The 17289-nt window shown below is 40.9% G+C and overlaps 1 protein-coding gene across 2 annotated transcripts in view; it reads left to right on the forward strand.

The window, feature by feature from the left end:
• astn2 (astrotactin 2) overlaps positions 1-17289 on the forward strand; it is a 530329-nt gene that overhangs the window by 225649 nt on the left and 287391 nt on the right. For both annotated transcript variants that reach the window (XM_079524726.1, XM_079524727.1), the window contains exons 6-7: positions 9495-9641; positions 14463-14630. In XM_079524726.1, the coding sequence (XP_079380852.1) occupies positions 9495-9641; positions 14463-14630 (315 nt within the window). The remainder of the gene's footprint in view (positions 1-9494; positions 9642-14462; positions 14631-17289) is intronic.

Raw genomic sequence — 17289 nt, forward strand, 5'->3', positions numbered from 1 at the left:
GATGTCCCACTTGCTCACTGCACACTGTGAGTAAGGCAAGAGAAGCAGAGGGGAACAACACATATACAGTAAAAATAGAGAAGACAGAAACTTTAAATATCATCCTATACTCGCAGTGAAATTCAATTCAATTTGCCCTAGAGCAACCTGTGTCAAGTCAAAACAAAAGGAGACCCCTGCCAGCTCACCCGTGGCTGAACCTTGAGAGCGCTGTAAGGAAAACAACAAAACTAAGTTGGCCACAAAGCACAAATATCTTAGAAAAATACAGTCCTAGGCTAAATTCACTGTGTTGACAGTAGAGGGATATTGGAAAAATGCCAAGCAACTGTGAGGGACTATATTATGGAAGAGGAGTGAGGGATGCACAGTGGCTGGGACGAATAAGACCAACTGTGAGGGACTATATTATGGAAGAGGAGTGAGGGATGCACAGTGGCTGGGACAAATAAGACCAGCAGTGGTGGAAAGTAACTACTCAAGTAATGTACTTAAGTACAATTTTGATCCACTACAATTATCTGAAATTATCAGTGAAATAATAGATAGGTAGTTTTTTTGTCTTTTTCTTTTGTCTGCCCACTCTTTCTTCTTTTTCTCTTTCTGAAATGTACACTCTGAAGCGATATTGCCCTTTGCCCCTGTTAAGTGTTGACTTGATGCCATATGTAGTCCTGAAGAAAGCAAGGATGTTACAGAGACACTGGAGATGGAGTCACTTGGAGGGGGGAGGGAGGGAAGAGGGGTGAAAAAAAAATCCTGGGAACTGCACTTGTGTCCTATGTATACATAGAAATGCTGTTATTGTACTGCTTTTTCCAAATAAAATAAATATTATTTAAAAAAATAAAATAAAAATAGATAGGTAGATTTAAACAATGTTTTGTACATTTACTCAAGTAAAATAAGGAATCCTTCTGTCTACTTGTAGAAGAGTATTAAGCGCGCCACTCGGTGGCGCGCTACGAGCTTGTAGGTCTGCTATTTTTGAAAAATCGAAGAACCACTGACGCGTTATGTATCCCACCGCAGTTCTAGGAAAGCCCTGCTGTGATTGGCCAGTAGTCGTGATTGACAGTTCTCGTTTTTGCGACCAGTCATTAGTCCTACAACTACAACCTATCTCAAACCCTCACCCTAAACCTAACCTCCCACGGGGCAGCACACCTAAACCTAACCTTAACTCATGTCTAACCAATGACTAGTCTAAACTAAGTATGCACCCCCCTAAACCTAACCCGAACGGCCTAACCTCAGTAAAACGATGCCTTCCCGGGAGCCAATCAGACACATGGTGAGGCGGGTCTACCCTAGAACGTTGGTGGGATTCATAATCACGCACCAGTGACATAGAAACATAGCTTTTTCAGAAAACTGTCAGGATGTAGAAGACATTTTTAGAATCTGATCTCAGGTCAAAATGGGTTTAATGGCATAGTAAAATGTTGAAAATGAGCGGTATTCTCCTATAAGTAAAACGTGAGCGTATAACCTACTCGTTCCACCACTGGAGACCAAATGTCCTGATTTGTCAGCATAGCTGGAAGCAGGAAGGATTGGTGCCCCTCCTTCCCCGGTGTGGTTTTAAGTGCGGCACCGTGGCACAGCTCAGTGACTCTCTGAGCAGATATATGAGCTGATGTGAATGGAGGCTGCATGGCGATAAGCAAAGCTGAGTCAAATAATAACCGTAATGGGAAACATGATTTTGGCCTGCCGAATGACACAGTGATATGTGATCGGGAGTGCACTTCCTCTTTGTGCGTGTGCGCGCGTGTGCGTGATGTGTCAATGTGTGCATGTGCTTGTCTTTCTTCATTAGTGCATAGTGCATCCATGAAGGGTCATGTGTATATACTCGGACACAATGACAAAAAAAACCTGTTATGCATCTGTACCAAACATATGATGTGTTTGTGAATACTTTTCTATCTGTGTGTGTGTGTGTGTGATGATGAATATTCCAGTGCCAGGAAAGAGATCCTCACTAATTTGTTCTGCAGACCTATGATAGCAGAGTACTTGTGTAACTTCAGCAGGTGTGTGTGTGTGTGTGTGTGTGTGTGTGTGTGTGTGTGTGTGTGTGTGTGTGTGTGTGTGTGTGTGTGTGTGTGTGTGTGTGTGTGTGTGTGTGTGTGTGTGTGTGTGTGTGTGTGTGTGTGTGTGTGTGTGTGTGTGTGGGTACTGTGCACACGCACTGATACACACTGATACACAGATAGTGTATTAGTCTTACAGTGAATTCCTTTTAAAAGGACACTGCTGGCATGCATTAGAGCTGATCCCTGTGGCCACACAACTGTGAAAGATGTAGCATGGCATGAGTCTGACAACTATGTCAAGGTTAAGGCCGACTGCAAAATGATTGGTCTTTCTTCAGGGAGATGGACTAAGAGCGATAAAAAGAGCCACAGAGGTGAACATAACAAATTTGTAAATACTACAGTAGCCTATATATTATGTAGGTGTATGCATTTTTAACGCTGCCCACTGGAAAAGTATTATACGTACATCTTTATTTTGTTAAAGTGCGTTGTTCTTCCCTTCACTGTGTTTTGATGTACAGTATGCTTGTTCTAATTGGTTCCCCAATTAGTTTTCCTCAAGGGGAAAGCTTTTTTTTTAATTAATTCATTAATCTTAGAATAGATGTAGAATACCTCATTTGAAAGTTGCGGAATCATAATTGTCTTCCTTGATGCATTAACGACCGTCAGCTGGAAAGATGCACGCACGCACGCACGCACGCACGCACGCACGCACGCACTGTGGTTATGGTAAGCTAAGTAAGCTCACATTTCATGTCATGCATGAACGTACGCATACATGCACAGACACACTGCCATTTGCTGTTTGAAAACCAAGTAACTACATTTCAGTGTTTGTCTGCAATAGTTTCAGAGGTCCCTGCAGTTATGAAACAGGGAGTTTACTTTGTACTATGGTAATATGGTTTTAGAATCATTTCTGTAAATATTAAAATGGCAGTTGCCTAAAAACATTTCCTCTGCACATTTCTTTCCCTATTTCTTGACTGTACCTATTTCTTGCAATGTTTTATGTTTAAACACACTTGGGGTCATCTTGTATCACCGTGCATCCTCTGCGATCTGTCCTGTCTGCTGACTCCCTACCTTGCATTTTCTCTGTATCGTGACTTTTCCTTACTCCACTGTGTAATGTGCAGTTTGACAGCATCAAAGCACTCTTGCACACTCATAGCCATGTCTACACTCCAACCTCCGTGTACACAACACATAGCATGCTGAGAGTGCAGTATACAGGGCGTCTCGGGAGGTGGGAAGGCTGTCTGGCCCAAGGTCCCGGTTCAATAACTTAGTTCCTCTTGGCATTGTGTCGAAGTCAAGTGTCCTTGAGCACTAACTAACTGCTCCCGACGAGCAGGTCGGTTCCTTGTGCATGGTTGCGTGCGTGCGTGCGTGCGTGCGTGCGTGCGTGCGTGCGTGCGTGCGTGCGTGCGTGCGTGCGTGCGTGCGTGCGTGCGCGCGTGTGTATGTGTGTGTGCGTGTCTCAGGGTAACGCACCTTGTACATTGCTTTGGATAAACTCTACAGTCTATAAATATACAATATACTGCACACCAATTAAAACGGGACTAAGATATGTTTAGCTAGGTTATTCATTAAACCTACTGGCAGAATGAAATTACATTACCGAAACACATTGTACTAGAGGTGGTAGAAGTCAAAGTACCATCGAATTGTCCCTCCAGTCCCTCCACTCCATACCATTTGGAAAGTAAAAGTGAAGCACTGAATTCACATCTCTGTCCTCAAAATTGGTAGATAGACTGACAAGAGTGACAGGACCAATCAGCAGTCGCTCCTTATCATCTGTAGCTAATCCATACACATTGTGCATTACATTCACCCATTCTGTAGCTAATCCATACACATTGTGCATTACATTCACCCATTCTAATCCATACACATTGTGCATTACATTCACCCATTCATCTGTAGCTAATCCATACACATTGTGCATTACATTCACCCATTCATAATCCATACACATTGTGCATTACATTCACCCATTCTAATCCATACACGTTGTGCATTACATTCACCCATTCATAATCCATACACATTGTGCATTACATTCACCCATTCATAATCCATACACGTTGTGCATTACATTCACCCATTCATAATCCATACACGTTGTGCATTACATTCACCCATTCATAATCCATACACGTTGTGCATTACATTCACCCATTCATAATCCATACACATTGTGCATTACATTCACCCATTCATAATCCATACACATTGTGCATTACATTCACCCATTCATAATCCATACACATTGTGCATTACATTCACCCATTCATAATCCATACACGTTGTGCATTACATTCACCCATTCATAATCCATACACATTGTGCATTACATTCACCCATTCATAATCCATACACATTGTGCATTACATTCACCCATTCATAATCCATACACATTGTGCATTACATTCACCCATTCTAATCCATACACGTTGTGCATTACATTCACCCATTCATAATCCATACACATTGTGCATTACATTCACCCATTCATAATCCATACACGTTGTGCATTACATTCACCCATTCATAATCCATACACATTGTGCATTACATTCACCCATTCATAATCCATACACGTTGTGCATTACATTCACCCATTCATAATCCATACACGTTGTGCATTACATTCACCCATTCATAATCCATACACATTGTGCATTACATTCACCCATTCATAATCCATACACATTGTGCATTACATTCACCCATTCATAATCCATACACGTTGTGCATTACATTCACCCATTCATAATCCATACACATTGTGCATTACATTCACCCATTCATAATCCATACACGTTGTGCATTACATTCACCCATTCATAATCCATACACGTTGTGCATTACATTACATTCACCCATTCATAATCCATACACGTTGTGCATTACATTACATTCACCCATTCACACATACTTTCACACACCGATGGTGCAGGACACCATGCAAGGCACCTGCTCATCGCAGTCAGGGGTTCAGTGTCTTGCTCAACGACACTTGGACAGTAACACTGGGGGAGCCCGGGATCAAACCCGTGAACCTATTCCCAAGCGGCCACTCTACCTCCCGTTCCACTGCCACCCCTGATTGTTGATGTGTGCGTGCGTCCCAAATACCTGAAGACATGGACCGTGGATGAACGCATATAGACATTCTGTGCAGACTTGCCATAAATGCTAATTCGGTCAGATAGCTCATGAATAGATTGAGAACATTAATAGCTTGAGAGCATTTTTATTTATACAATGTAAATCCAAGTGTGTATATTATATTTGATATTGGCGTTCAGGCTTACTCAATGCTCAGCACATTAGAAGAACGCCATTTAAGAGCAGGGAGTTATACATCTATAACATCCCCACCCAGGGGGAAACGCAAGCCTTCAGCTGGATGTGCCAGATGTATTTGTCTGTTGTATCTGCGCTGCTGCCACAGACATGCAGAACATCACCAGCCACAACCTGATCTTTATAGTACATAGGATAGACAAACACTAACCTCAACTACCTTGTTCTCAGAATCTATAGCTACTATATAGTGTTAGTGTAAATGAAGGTTGGGATTCATTCATTCATTCATTCATTCATTTTATTCATTGTATTCATTTTATTCATTATAAAGATATTTTTTTTTGCGGCTTACGCCTTTTATTGGTTTTTGAAGGGACAGACAGTAGGCTGACAGGAAACGGGAGAGAGATGGGGGAAGACATGCAGTAAAGGCCGTGTCGGGCTCGGGAGTCGAACCCGTGGCACACTGCGACTGGATTACCAGTCGGGTGCCCAGACGGTTACGCCACCGCCTGGGCCATTTTATTCATTATACAAATAAAAATCACATCCGTGTGAAGTGAGGGGTGCTCATCATCATCGTACATCATCATCAAGAATGGTCGTCCCTTTTTGGCCAAGCGTTCCCACCGCCATCTGATTGGTTAGCCGATTTGCTCGTCTACATATGACGTAAATCTTCCCTTCATTGTCAATGGCGTTTAATGTTTTGATGTTTAATTTACGTCACATTTGGCGGGAAGTTGACCTAATTTCCCCTTTCATTGTCAATGGGACAAAAATCACGCCCATGGCCATTTGAAGTGAGGGGAGCTCTTATCATCGTACATCATCATGACGCAACATGTTGATTTGCTCAGACACATGACCATTCCATTTCCATTCATTCTCAATGGGAATTTAACAAAAATACCGATTTGCTCGTCTACATATGACATAAATGTATTATCCATTCATTGTCAATGGCATTTAATGTTTGTGTTAGGACAAAATTACCGATTTGCTCAGACACATATGACATACATTCTCCATTCATTGTTAATGGCATTTAATGTTTGTGTTAGGACAAATATCTAAACTATAGCTGAATATAAAAATCCCACCCGTGTGAAGTGAGGGGCGCTCATCTTACAACATCGAGGAGGGAATTTGGTATGATTAGGTGATGTAATAATGATGTAAAACAAACAGTGTCAAAACAAACATTAAAACAGTTCTACTGCGTACTACGCGTTACCCACATTATAATCAAATATTCTACTCTGCCGAGATTGTTTTATTACCTTTAGATCATACGCTGAAGTATTTGGGCTTTTGATCGGCGAAAATAGGTTCCTCCGTTTGTTATTTTCGATCGCACCACCCGCCATCTTGCTACGCCAAAAGATTCGCCTCCAAGAGGTGTTTGGAGGCGGACAAAACCCTCGTTCACTTGTATTGGCCTAAATTTCCCAGAAGCCCTAGCAGCCCAGCGCATGGGTTGATTTCCGCTTTCGTCATCATAACATGAAGCTCTATCCACCAGCTCCGCAGCAAAGACGGAGTTTCTTTTTAATTATTAAAATACGGCGATTTAAACACATAAAACAAATGTCGGGTATAGCGTATTAAGCAGGGCATATAGTTTGAATAATCAATTTAAAGCCCTCAAACATTAAACCTTTATATAGGAGGTGCTAGCGCCCCTCAGAAATAAGAATCTAGCTAGTGTTAGTGTAGATGGATGGATGGATGGATAAATATGTATTTATCCATCCATCCATCCATCCATCCATCATAAAAATAATGATACAGTAGACTGACAGGAAATGGGGAGAGGGAGATGCACGGAGAGAGAGATGCATGAAGGCCGCTGGGAATGGGACCCGAACCCTGTCCACACTGTCAGGCTGCACTATAGCAGCCCAGGTTCCCAGACCTTGGGATTTATTTGACTGCTAATGCCGAGTACATGTGTGATATTTGATATCATTAAGTCATTTTACTTTCACTTTAGGCACACTTTAGGTTGCAGAATGAAAACTGTTGTTAATTCCTCCGCAAACGTATAAACAGTGAAAGCTATTTACAGTACGAGAACTTTCACACGCCAAGGCTGTGCATTTTCCAGCGCATTCTAGTAATCTCGATATCAACCTGCCTACCGCATGATGAATACAGCTAGAAAGAAGATAAGCAGCTCATTTCACTCCCTTCATCCTGGCTTGGAAATGGGAGCCTGGAGAGAGCCAAAGGGCAACCAAAACAACCAATCTATAACCCTGTCAGTGGCGATAGGATCGTACATCATGTTGACGGAAGATTCTAGGCTGCTGGAAGGAGGCTTGGTCCTTCAACTCATCTTTTATTGTCTTGTGCTGAAAGTAAATCAGCCAACTCTCTTTTTTTTTCTTCTTCAAAAAGCTTAAAGGTTGGTTAGAAGGTTGACCTGTGCTGAAGGTGGTCTTATATAGTTTAGTTGAAGTATGTGTTTGTGTTTGTGTGTGTGTGTGTGTGTGTGTGTGTGGGGGGGGGGGGGGGGGGGGGGGGGGGGTGCATGTGCACGTGTACGTGTGATGGTGTGTGTGATCTCTCCTACACAAATTCTCCCAGACATGGGCCCTGACAGTGAACCTAACTAAGATCATGATATTTCAAAATAGATCCAGCCGCCAAAACCATACATTTTTCATAAATACAATCCCACTAGAACAAACAAAAAACTATACCTACCTTGGCCTAAACATCAGCAGCACAGGGAACTACAACCAAGCTGTAAAGGACCTGAGAGACAAGGCAAGAAGGGCATTCTATGCTATCAAAAGAAACATCAAAATAGACATCCCAATAAAAACCTGGCTTAAAATACTGGACTCTGTGATAGAACCAATTTCCCTCTATGGTTGTGAGATCTGGGGACCATTAGCAAACCATGACCTTGAAAAATGGGATAAACACCAAACCGAGACCCTACACACAGAATTCTGCAAATCCATTCTCCGTACCCAGCGAAAAACACCAAATAATGCATGCAGGGCAGAATTAGGACGATACCCACTCATAATCAAAATAAAAAAGAGAGCACTTAAGTTCTACAACCACCTAAAAGAAAGCGAAACTCTAGAGAGATGCCCCCTCAGCCAGCTGGCCCTGGAACTCCGGGCACAAACACAAACAGAGCCATGAGATAGAAAACCCATTGGACTAAACCAAATTATAAAACAGCAAAAGGAAAACTACCTGACACATTGGAAAGAAGCAACACAAAAGCAGAGTAAACTAGAATGCTATCTGGCCCTAAACAGAGAATACGCAGTGGCAGAATACCTGAGCACCGTGACCGACCCAAAACAAAGAAAAATCCTAACTAGGTACAGACTCAGTGAGTCAGTCTTGCGATCGAGAAAGGCCGTCATAGGCAGACCTGTATCCCGAGAGAAGACAGACTATGCACCCACTGCACACAAAATGAAGTGGAAACCGAGCAACACTTCCTAACCATCTGTCCATTGTACCAAGACATCAGAGACACATACTTCCCACAGACTACAACCACACACAGAGATTTTGAAAACATGACCAATGACCAAAAACTCCCATATCTGCTGGGCGAAGTACAACAATGTGCAAACACAGCAGCAAGATTTGTGAGTTGCTGTGATAGGAGAAGGATATCAAACGGAACACAACCACCCTAAAGACTAATCATTGTGTATATTCCTGCACTATACCTGCATCCAGTGACCTTGGTACAATATAGAAATTGATCTATTGAAGATTCTGACGTTCAAATGTACATATTTTTTGTTTTGATTGTATTGCTGTATTGTTGTATTGTGCTTTCTGCTTTGGCAATGTAAACGTATGTTTTCTCATGCCAATAAAGCCCTTTGAATTGAATTGAATTGTGTGTGTGTGTGTGTGTGTGTGTGTGGGGGGGGGGGGGGGGGGGTGCACGTGCAAAGGAGAGAGAGTGTGATGGTGTGTGTGTGTGTGTGTGTGTGGGGGGGGGGGGTTGGGGTTGGGGGGGTGCTGCCATTTTGTCCTCATTCATGATAAAATGTAGTGATTATATCATGTGTCGTGATCGTGAACCATATCCTGCTTGACATGTGCCTTAAGGTATTTTTTCCCTCCCTCCAGGCCACCCACACAGTCCCCTGAACAAGGCCACCTTGACGTTGATCACCATCAGCACGTGTGTCCTTGCCATTGTCTATGCTACCCAGAATTCCTGCCCCCTCACAGTCAAAGTCACCCTCCATGTGCCTGAGCACTTTGTTGCTGATGGTAAGTGCAAAGCATTCAGTAGAATGTCCCTGAATATTCAATTTGTTGTGAATTTGTTGAATTTCTGTGTGAAAAGGGAAAAAAGCACAGGTCAACCTCTGCACTTTAAATTCCAGGTCAACCTCTGCACTTTAAATTCCAGATTTATTTATTTATTTAAATGTATTTACTCAGAGTGTACAAATGAAACCAAATGGACCCATAATTGGTTCCATTTGTACACACTCTGAGTTAAGTGTACACCTTCCTCTATTTTACCTTTGGTTGTCATTTTGTTGGTTGTTTTGGACTTTATTTATGAGATAGTTGAATGCCCACATATGAATGATTTGGGCTTTCAGTAAAATGCCTGTAACGTAAACTGTAAACAGTATTGCTGTGCTTTACTACACACAGTAAAATCCAGAGTTTTAATTTAGTATTAGTTAATTTATCTCTGTGTTTCTGCCATCCTTTCCGCAAACAAACTATAATGACCCACAAAGTGACCAGTCAGACCACCAACTTTTAAACTTTTTTTTCTCCTTTTGTTGCAAGATTGCCTCCACATTGAACATGGAGGAGCGTTCCTTATCCTGTTGAGCCGTAGGCTCCCCTCTAAAGCCAGGCAGAACGAAAAAGACTGGTTTCAATGTTGTTGATTTTCATAGTGAGCTACAATGGATGACAATTGTCGTCTTGTGCCACAGCAACACTAAAATGTATACATTAATATTGAAGCTACATAAATAAATAAAAGTTATGTAAAAGTTAAGTAAAGTAACCAGTAACTATAACTACTTACTAATTTAAAGTAATTAATTGGTTAATCAATTTGGGTTAATCAAGGATACTAAGCACCCAGAGATTTGCTTCATTGTTGGCCTATTTTAAAATTGCGCCAGTATGCAAGGTGTGCTCATGGAAAATGATTTGGCAGAATACCACACACCAGTGTACCACGGCTTAACCCTCCCAGGGAGGGAGAGGAGAGAGGGATTGGACAAATCCAGGGAGTGAGAAAGATAGAAAATATGGAGTGGAGAGATTATGAGGAACATGGATAACTTAATTAATGATCATCTTATCTTCTAAAGCTATGCATCCACACATCAGCTGAACAGTGCCTCTGCCACTGGAGCCTGTCTAGTTCTTGAAATGCACGCACGCACGCGTGCATGTGCACATTACTTAACCAAAATGTACTTTCTGTATATTCTGTAAAACCAAGATATCAACTGTGCTTCTTGACATAATTGATACCAATATATATTTATTATTATTATTATTATTATTATTATTATTATTATTATTATTATTATTATTTATTTTTGAATCATACCAAACATCAGATAACCTACACATTGGAGCTACATGTCACATGTATCCCATTGGGGGTGTAGCCGAGTATGGAACATCTTGCAAATAGTAAGAACCTTGTGTTCTTATTCCACAAATTATATTTTCTGGATACATCTGGGTATCATTAAGCACCTTAAACTAGACATTCTACAGTAGCTTCCCTGAATAAGTGTGTTAGCTAAACAGATGCAAAGCGGTCAGTAAATGGCGACAACAATGTTTCAAGGTAGGATATACCAGATGGTGTCTTGCTGATGACCAACTGGCACTAGCTGGTTGCCAGGTTATAGGAGCCATGCAGTTGGTTGACTTAACCTATTATATTGAAGAAGAAGGCTACAGTTAGAGTTTTCATCATTATTTTATTATGGTGAAATATGATTTTTAAATGACATTTTCCACTCTGCATGCCAAAATAATACCCCCCCCCCCCCCCCCCCCCCCCCCACACACACACACACACACACACACTCCAAATCATCATTAAAACTATTGTATGACTTTGCATACACACATGCCTCCCTCATTCCCATTCTGTTTCCCCATGCCCTCTCTCTCACACACAGGCATTATGCATATACAGTAAGCTACGCACTATAGTGTCAGATACTCAGCAAATACTATAAGCCCACTATCCTTGAGAGTCATGACAGACGTGAATTTGATGTTTGGGTACTTGTCTGGCACTGAGTGGATGAAGGAGATTAAACAATAAAACACTGCTCTAAGATCAAAGATGTAAGGCGATTAGGCAGAGATATGTATTCCTTTGGATATTCAATTTTCCAATGACAAAAGGGTACTATATATTGCAAGATCCATTTTCTATCTTATACTTATTTAACTCTTGCAGGTTTTCTCTTTTCTCTTATTTAGAACTTTTAGTTAAACTGTATATTTATTTCCCCAATTTCAGTTCACCATTTAGGAATGAAATGCCTAAACAGAACCTCTTATCCAGAGGGACTTACAAAGTGCAGGGAGTAAATTGTATTCATGCATCCTAGTCAACCAATAGCATACATGGTCAGGTAAATTGTATTCATGCATCCTAGTCAACCAATAGCATACATGGTCAGGTAAATTGTATTCATGCATCCTAGTCAACCAATAGCATACATGGTCAGGTAAATTGTATTCATGCATCCTAGTCAACCAACAGCATACATGGGCAGGTAAATTGTATTCATGCATCCTAGTCAACCAACAGCATACATGGTCAGGTAAATTGTATTCATGCATCCTAGTCAACCAACAGCATACATGGTCAGGTAAATTGTATTCATGCATCCTAGTCAACCAACAGCATACATGGTCAGGTAAATTGTATTCATGCATCCTAGTCAACCAACAGCATACATGGTCAGGTAAATTGTATTCATGCATCCTAGTCAACCGATAGCATACATGGTCAGGTAAATTGAATGGCAAGGAAACAATTAAGTGCTATGCTGTCACAGTACAGATTGAAATCCTGGGCATTAATGAAATTATCTAATAGATCACTCGATATCTATCTTACAGACACAAGTTTCTCTATCTCTTCTGGAGAGACATGCATTATACAGTTGTTGGGGTAAGCGTTGGGTACAGAGATCTATGCCTACTGATGTCTAACATTCAACTTCAATGAAGGGGCTGAACTTGTTGGGAATTATTCCGAAAATAAATAAACATAATCTCAGAAGCAATGCAAATACTTTGGGGTGGTCCTTATATATGTGAACGGTTGTGTGATTTGTTTTCAAAGCAGTGGACAGCAGTGGTTTTTTCTAACAGCGTTGCTGTCCTATAGGCCTATAGCCCATACATTGACTTTAGATTTCCCCAGACATATCAGTAAGCATAAAACATCTCTGATTGTCGGTCTACGAAAGACTAGATGAATTAATCGACCGATTAGTTGGAGGCTGGGAGAAAGAGCTTCTGATATCATCAATCTCCTTATCAAAGAAGGTGATGACAGCTTCGGCAGAGAAGGGATGGGGGGGCGGGGGGGGGTGTCTGTTTGAGGGGTGGAGGGATATAGACGGTGGAAAAGAGCTTCCTCTGGTTAGAGGATGCAAGATGTGAAACCTCTAAAGAGAAGTATACCTCTGAAGCCTGGGACAGTGGCTGAAGCTATAGAGCGTCGCAGTCCCGCCCCTTACCATGGACCAGGAAATGATTCTCCGTTCATTTTCCTCATACACATTTCAGAAAGTATTTATTTAAAGACGTTTACGCCGCGGACAAAGCCAGCTCGAGTCGTGACAAATCATGACAACAAACAACATTTTTGGGGCCGAAGAAATAATTAGAAAGAAGAAAAAAACGGCAGGTTACAACACTTTTTTTGTTGTTTTTCTTCTTTGTAATTATTTGTTTGGTCCAAAATATTGTTTGTGTTGTCATGAGTTGTCACGACTCGAGTTGGCTTTGTCTGTGGCGTAAACGTCTTTAAATAAATACTTTCTGAAATGTCTATGGGAAAAATGCATTGGGATTAATTTCCTGGTCCATAGAGGCACATAGAGTATGTCACTTTTTGGAGACACAGGACTATGGTTATGCACAGACGGAGCCTATTGTAGAGACTGGAGGGAGGCGTGGGCTGGAATTAATTCAGCATGCTGGCTTGCTGATTGTCACTTCCAAAGTCGTCTTTCCGCAGAGATGCGGTGACCTAGACAGATATGAGATTAGAGGGATCGCTGGGATGAGACACATGGAGCACCACAAGGAAATAGCAGGAATAGTAACACACACAAAAACAGTGTAGCAAAAGAGATGCAAATGCACAATGTCAGGACTTCCTCGATGGGTCTCCACCTATACATCTACAAGTGTACCAGTATTTTTATTTTATTTTTTATATTTTGAATCCAGATGAATACTTTACTGCTCCTATATAGCTTCTGAGCAGAACCGAATCTGCAAAAATGTATTTCTAATTCATTCCTATATACCTATACGTTCACCTATAAACACAAATTATGCTCACACAAATTCTTTCTCCTCTCAGCACAGAGGAGTTGTTAGGATCTATATCCTTGAAGAGAACAGAAACACAATCTTCTCCACGCTCCCTTTGGAGTAAATAGTCTTTGGCATCAATTAGTGATAATCTGTTCAGTGATTGGAGTGTAATGATTGGTCTGGGAATGGGAGGGCATAACGATAAGACAGCTCGCATGAGCATCCTCTTTCATACTGTTAACTGGCTGGTTTGTGAAAACCTATAGCCTCCTATAGTCCTTTCCTTTCCCCATTTACAAAGGATATACCGTCAATATCCTAATTACAAGCCTTAATTACCAATTGCTCATTTAAATACTGACAGGAGGTGGATTAAAAATGTACAGAACAAGTAACACGTCGCTAATTTGCAATTTATTCCGTAATGTTGTCATCAGGCCTTTGATGTTTCTCATGGGGAAATCCCTTTGGTTAAATGTTTTGTGTTCTTTCTAATTTTTTCCCATTTTTTTCTTCTTCCAGGAAGCAGCTTTGTGGTGAGCATGGGCAGCTTCCTGGACGTTTCTAATTGGCTTAACCCCGCCAAGTTAACCTTGTACTATCAGACAAACGCATCTACCCAGTGGATCAGGGATTACTGTGGCCAGAGGACCACCGAGCCCTGCGAACAGCTCTGTGACCAGGAAACAGGTTGGTATGCACGCACGCACGCACGCACGCACGCGCACACACTCTCTCTCTCTCTCTCTCTCTCTCTCTCTCTCTCTCTCTCTCTCTCTCTGTCTTACATGCTTTATGGCGTTATTATATTTGTACTGTATGATTGTGTGGCTCACTTCCCATGAAATGGTTTTGTTAGGCCCGGGAGATAGAGTAGAAAGAGTCACCGGCATTTATTGCGCCTTTGAAGCCGAAAGGGTTTAGTAATACCATTTTAAAACTTGGCAAGACTAATGGGCCTATACTTGTTCTGCTTATATCTCCATAAAAGTGATATTTAAGAATAATAATTGCAATTCTGTTCTGTTCTTTTTTGTTTGTTGTTTGTTTTTTGTGCAAAGCATTTTTGTGCAAAGCATCTCTATTGATTCAAACGTAGACTAAATCTATGTTTATGCAATGTTAGGTGGGGGTGGTACAGTTTTTTATTTGTGGTAGAGGAGAGTCCGGGTCGGACCGGGTTTTTTTTCCAAATCACCCAAATTACTGAATGCTCCTTTAACATAAGAACATATTAATGTATTTGAAATTAAATAAAAATGTTAATTTTCAGGATTCCAATTCAGAAATACATATATAATTCAGGATTCCAAAAATAGCAGGTCTACGAGCTCCAAACACGTCACAGTTTGAGCTTGTAGATCAGCTATTTTGACTATGCATTGTGGCCCTCTGGAGTGAGTGTGAAATATAGTGGCCCGCTCCATCATCAAAGTTGCCCACCCCTGCCCTATCCAAAAAGTTATTATTTTAATATGCAATAAAATTAAGATTAAGACACAACAGAATAATTTGATAATATGCCACCTGCAGTTGAATGCAAGTTGTAAATTGCATTATGCAATACACCTGTGGCCCACTGCCCACAGGTGAAATGGTTTGCAGCCGATTGCAGTTGGTTGATTGAATTGTTGACAATAGCACAGTCAAGATGATAAAATAATCTAATATGTGTGTAGTTCTTTATAGATCTAGCCTCTTAATTTTGATCTCACAGTGCACCAGATTGAAGTATTTTCATCGCAAATGTAAAAAAATAATCTGGACCACCCCCCCGGCGTGGCAGTGCATGGGGGGGGCCACATCAAATAATCTTGCTTAGGGCCACCTGACTCCTACAACTGGCACAGAGAGAGAGAGGCAAAAAAAAAAAATCTGCCACAGTTTAGAGCTGTGTGTGCGTGCGTGCGTGCGTGCGTGCGTGCGTGCGTGCGTGCGTGCGTGCGTGCGTGCGTGCGTGCGCGCGTGTATAATGAAAATAAATCATAAAAGTTAAAACACGGTCTCCTCATGCATTAGAAGGACAATATCAGTCACCAGAACCAAGGACGGGTGTTTTCAATTAATCTAAAATGCTTCAAATAGCGTTTGTAGTTACAATGGGTTTTCTAAAAATCAATGTCAAACATCTAAATACTGAATCAAGCCACTTACAATACTGTCTGGGGTGTTCACAAAAGCCCAAGTAGTCATACAAAGTACCCCAAACATGTTTGAAAGTGAAGTATCCTTTTAATTTACATTTTCTACATTTCTACATTAAATGCAAGGTATCCTGGCCAGAAGGTAGAAGATAATAGTGTAAATGTTGAACATTATCTAGCCCAAATTAAATCATCATTGTGCAGGTTAATGTTTTAGAGCTATGTTTTCCTCCCACCATAATAATACATAATTGTTATTGTACAGCATAGCAGTACTCATACTTGCATATGTGTTTTACGCACATTTCCCCGTGAAGGATTTGTTCTGCCAAAATCAATGCAAGTTCCCGACATGTATAACTTATTACTCCCGCTGGTGAACAGCTTAATTGTAGCATTTTATCCAGAACATTATGGTTGAGTCGACACACTGCAAACACACAATTATTGCCAAGACCATGAAAAAAATCTAAATTAATCTGTTGATTAATCCATTGAGACCTGGAACGCGTCACGTTAGCGTTTAACCACATTAACCATTAACCCATTTTGGGGCGGGAACCCCTTTGTGTTTTAAACATTATGTTGTAATTTAGCTATTGAAAAATAGCAGATCTACAAGCTCATAGCGCGCCACCGAGTGGCGCGCTATGAACTTGTAGGTCTGCTATTTTTGAAAAATCGTTAATCTTTCCGAAAATTGTCATGATTTAGAAAACATATTTTTTTTAATTTCGACGTCAGGCCTGAATGGGTTAATGTAATTATCTGCTGAACTCAAACTGAAAGATGCAGAGTTCCAATTAATATATGCATAAGTGATGAATACGTTCTCACACTACAACTCTCATACTACATAAACACTACAACTCTCATACTACATAAACACTACAACTCTCATACTACATAAACACTACAACTCTCATACTACATAAACACTACAACTCTCATACTACATAAACACTACAACTCTCATACTACATAAACACTACAACTCTCATACTACATAAACACTACAACTCTCATACTACATAAACACTACAACTCTCATACTACATAAACACTACAACTCTCATACTACATAAACACTACAACTCTCATACTACATAAACACTACAACTCTCATACTACATAAACACTACAACTCTCATACTACATAAACACTACAACTCTCATACTACATAAACACGCACACGTGCACGTAA

The sequence above is a fragment of the Electrona antarctica genome (genome assembly GCF_951216825.1).
Source record: "Electrona antarctica genome assembly, chromosome: 16".
Lineage (NCBI taxonomy): Eukaryota > Metazoa > Chordata > Actinopteri > Myctophiformes > Myctophidae > Electrona > Electrona antarctica.